This window comes from Nicotiana sylvestris, chromosome 2, assembly GCF_000393655.2.
Source record: "Nicotiana sylvestris chromosome 2, ASM39365v2, whole genome shotgun sequence".
Lineage (NCBI taxonomy): Eukaryota > Viridiplantae > Streptophyta > Magnoliopsida > Solanales > Solanaceae > Nicotiana > Nicotiana sylvestris.
Genome location: NC_091058.1, coordinates 192,316,121 through 192,318,787, shown reverse-complemented (window position 1 = coordinate 192,318,787; position 2,667 = coordinate 192,316,121). Strand labels below are relative to the sequence as shown.

General features: G+C 39.9%; 1 protein-coding gene across 1 annotated transcript; it reads left to right on the top strand.

The window, feature by feature from the left end:
• The first annotated feature begins 1,367 nt into the window (after positions 1–1,367).
• Positions 1,368–1,736, top strand: LOC138886098 (uncharacterized). Its single transcript, XM_070167129.1, has one exon. The coding sequence runs from the start codon at positions 1,368–1,370 to the stop codon at positions 1,734–1,736; it is 369 nt and encodes a 122-aa protein (XP_070023230.1).
• Positions 1,737–2,667: the final 931 nt, after the last annotated feature.

Genomic DNA, 2,667 nt, shown 5'->3' with positions numbered 1-2,667 from the left:
CGACTCCGATTGTACATAATGTAATGAACGAGCTTCCAAGATACTCTACTCTTAGAAGCTAGTAGTACTTACATTGTTTTCCCTCTTATGGAACGATTGATGTTAATGTTGCTTCTCTTATTCTTATGTTATCAATGTTGTTGGTACTTCCTGATTCTTATAAGGTTCATAGTGAAGAGTTAGTCCTAATAACATGTACAGAGGATACTGACCTTACGTCACTCCGAAAGGTTTAGAATGTGATTCCATGAGTCGAGCATGCATTATATATATGTATCTATTTTACTCTACCGAGCCACGCTATATTTGGCCGGGTACGGCACCTATTGTGCAACCATTGATCAGTTGGGTTTTACCGAGCTCCACGTGGCCGGGTACGATTCTACCTAGCCTTATGATGGCCGGGTACATTTTTTTACCGAGCCTATTATGGCCGGGTACGATATGATGATGACGAAGCCCACAGAGGAGAATGTTTTAAAGGTTTATGTATTTATTCATATGTATCATGCATTTCATGTTAGTAGCCCTCAGAGGTACTAAGATTTTACAGGTTGTATATTCTCTATCCTTGCTTATATTACTGATCGTATTTATGGTTCCCTGCCTTACATACTCAGTACTTTATTCGTACTGAGGTCCTTTTATTTGTGGACGATGCATGTCGTGCTGCAGGTCCTGATAGACAGGCAGGTGCAGTTCCCCCACCACAGTAGGTTGTCCAGTTCAGCGGTGATTGGCGAGATCCCTTCTCTGGACTTGCCTTGGTCTTGGTATGCATTTTTGTTATAGACATTATGGGTATGTTGGGGCCCTTTTCCGGCTATGTTGCAGCACTTATGTTCATTTAGAGTCTCATAGACAAGTGTCGACTCATGTATAGTTTGGTATGCCTTGTCGGCTAGTTTTTGTTATATAGTCTTTCATAGTAGCGTGGTAGCTCATACCTTATATGTAGTTTCTTGATTGTCTGGTCATCTCCTGCTATGTATGTTCATGCCGTCATATTTTATTGTTGGTTGTCCATGATCCAGGTCTACCATTTACATTGATCTCGTCAGCCCTAAAAGATAATAATGAAGGTTAGATGAAATGTACGTTGGTGCTCGGCAAGTATGATCGGGTGCTAGTCATGGCCCTCCAGTTTGGGTCGTGACAGTTATCTGTGGAAACCTATATAGGACCTGGTCTTTATATAGTTTTGTGGACTCATATATTCTATCAATTGGTATCAGAACAGGTTCTTTCTATCAGGATAACACCTAGAAAAGATCCTCATGGCTTCTCCACAAAATATTGAAGAGGGTCAGTCTACCTACAGACCACCCAGGTTCAATGGGCAATACTATGGGTGGTGAAAGACAAGAATGCATGACTTTATTACGGAAGAAGATTCCGAGTTGTGGGATGTTATTTGTGATGGTCCTTATGTCCCAACAAAGAAGGTCAGAGACTCTCCTGTGACAATGTCAAAGAACAGGAAAGAATACAACGATGCAGATAGGAAAGTTGTAGAGAAAAACTTTCATGCCAAGAAAATTTTGGTGTGTGGCATGGGACATGATGATGACAACAGGATCTCATCTTGTCAATCCGCCAAGGAGATATGGGAAGTTTTACAAACAACACACGAGGGAACCACTCAAGTAAAGCAATCTAAGATTGACATGCTCACCATTGAGTATGAGCTCTTCAGAATGAAGGACGATGAATACATTCAAGACATGCACACATGATTCACTTCCATCATAAATGAGTTACACTCGCTTGGTGAAATCATTCCTATGAATAAGCTTGTGAGGAAATTTCTCAGTGCTTTGCCCAGTTGATGGGAGAGTAAAGTGAGTTCCATTACTGAAGCAAAGGATTTGCAAGCGCTAACCATAGAAGAGCTAGTTGGAAATATGAAAACCTACGAAATGAAGAAGAAGAAGGATAGTGAAAGAAGAGAACCAAAGAAGGAAAAGAACCTAGTACTCAAGGTTGAAAGCATTGACTCAAGTGAGAAGGACAGTGACATGGCTTACTTGACCAAAAGGTTTTAGAAAATAGTTCGAAGAAATGGAGATATACCAAAGAGAGGCAGTTCTAGCAAGCCAAAGAATTATGACCTCTGTCATAAGTGCAGAAAACTAGGGCATTTCATCAAAGATTGCCCTCTCCTGAAGCAAGAACATTTCAAGCACAACTCTGATAAAGCAGCCAAGAGGAACTCGGTTCTTGACAGACACTTTAAAAGAAAGAACACCGCTAACAATGTTGTGAAGCAAGCTCTTGCAGCATGGGGAGATTCCTCCAGTGAGTCTGAAGAAGAAAATGATGCAGGTGATAGTTCTATGATGTTAGTTGAAAGTGAAGCCAATGAATATGATTCAATATTTGCTTTGATGGCTCAATCAGACAATAATGAAGATGATGACTATGATGAGGTAAATTTCAGAGATGTTCAGAGAAATCTGAAATCCTACTTTCCTAAGAAACTCATGTCATTAGCAAATGTTTTAATTGATGCCTATTATAGTCTTGTAGATGATAAGGATTCCTTAATCATAGAGTTAGGAGATGCTGAACAAACTAAAGAATACTTGGTAGTTTGTGTGGTTGATTTGAAGGAAACCATAGGTAATCTGGAAAAAATGAAAAGGAAGTTCTAAATGAGAAAATTGC

Bases quoted from the DNA above. Each gene is read 5' to 3' on its own strand.
- LOC138886098 (XM_070167129.1), top strand. From the start codon at position 1,368: ATGCATGACTTTATTACGGAAGAAGATTCCGAGTTGTGGGATGTTATT.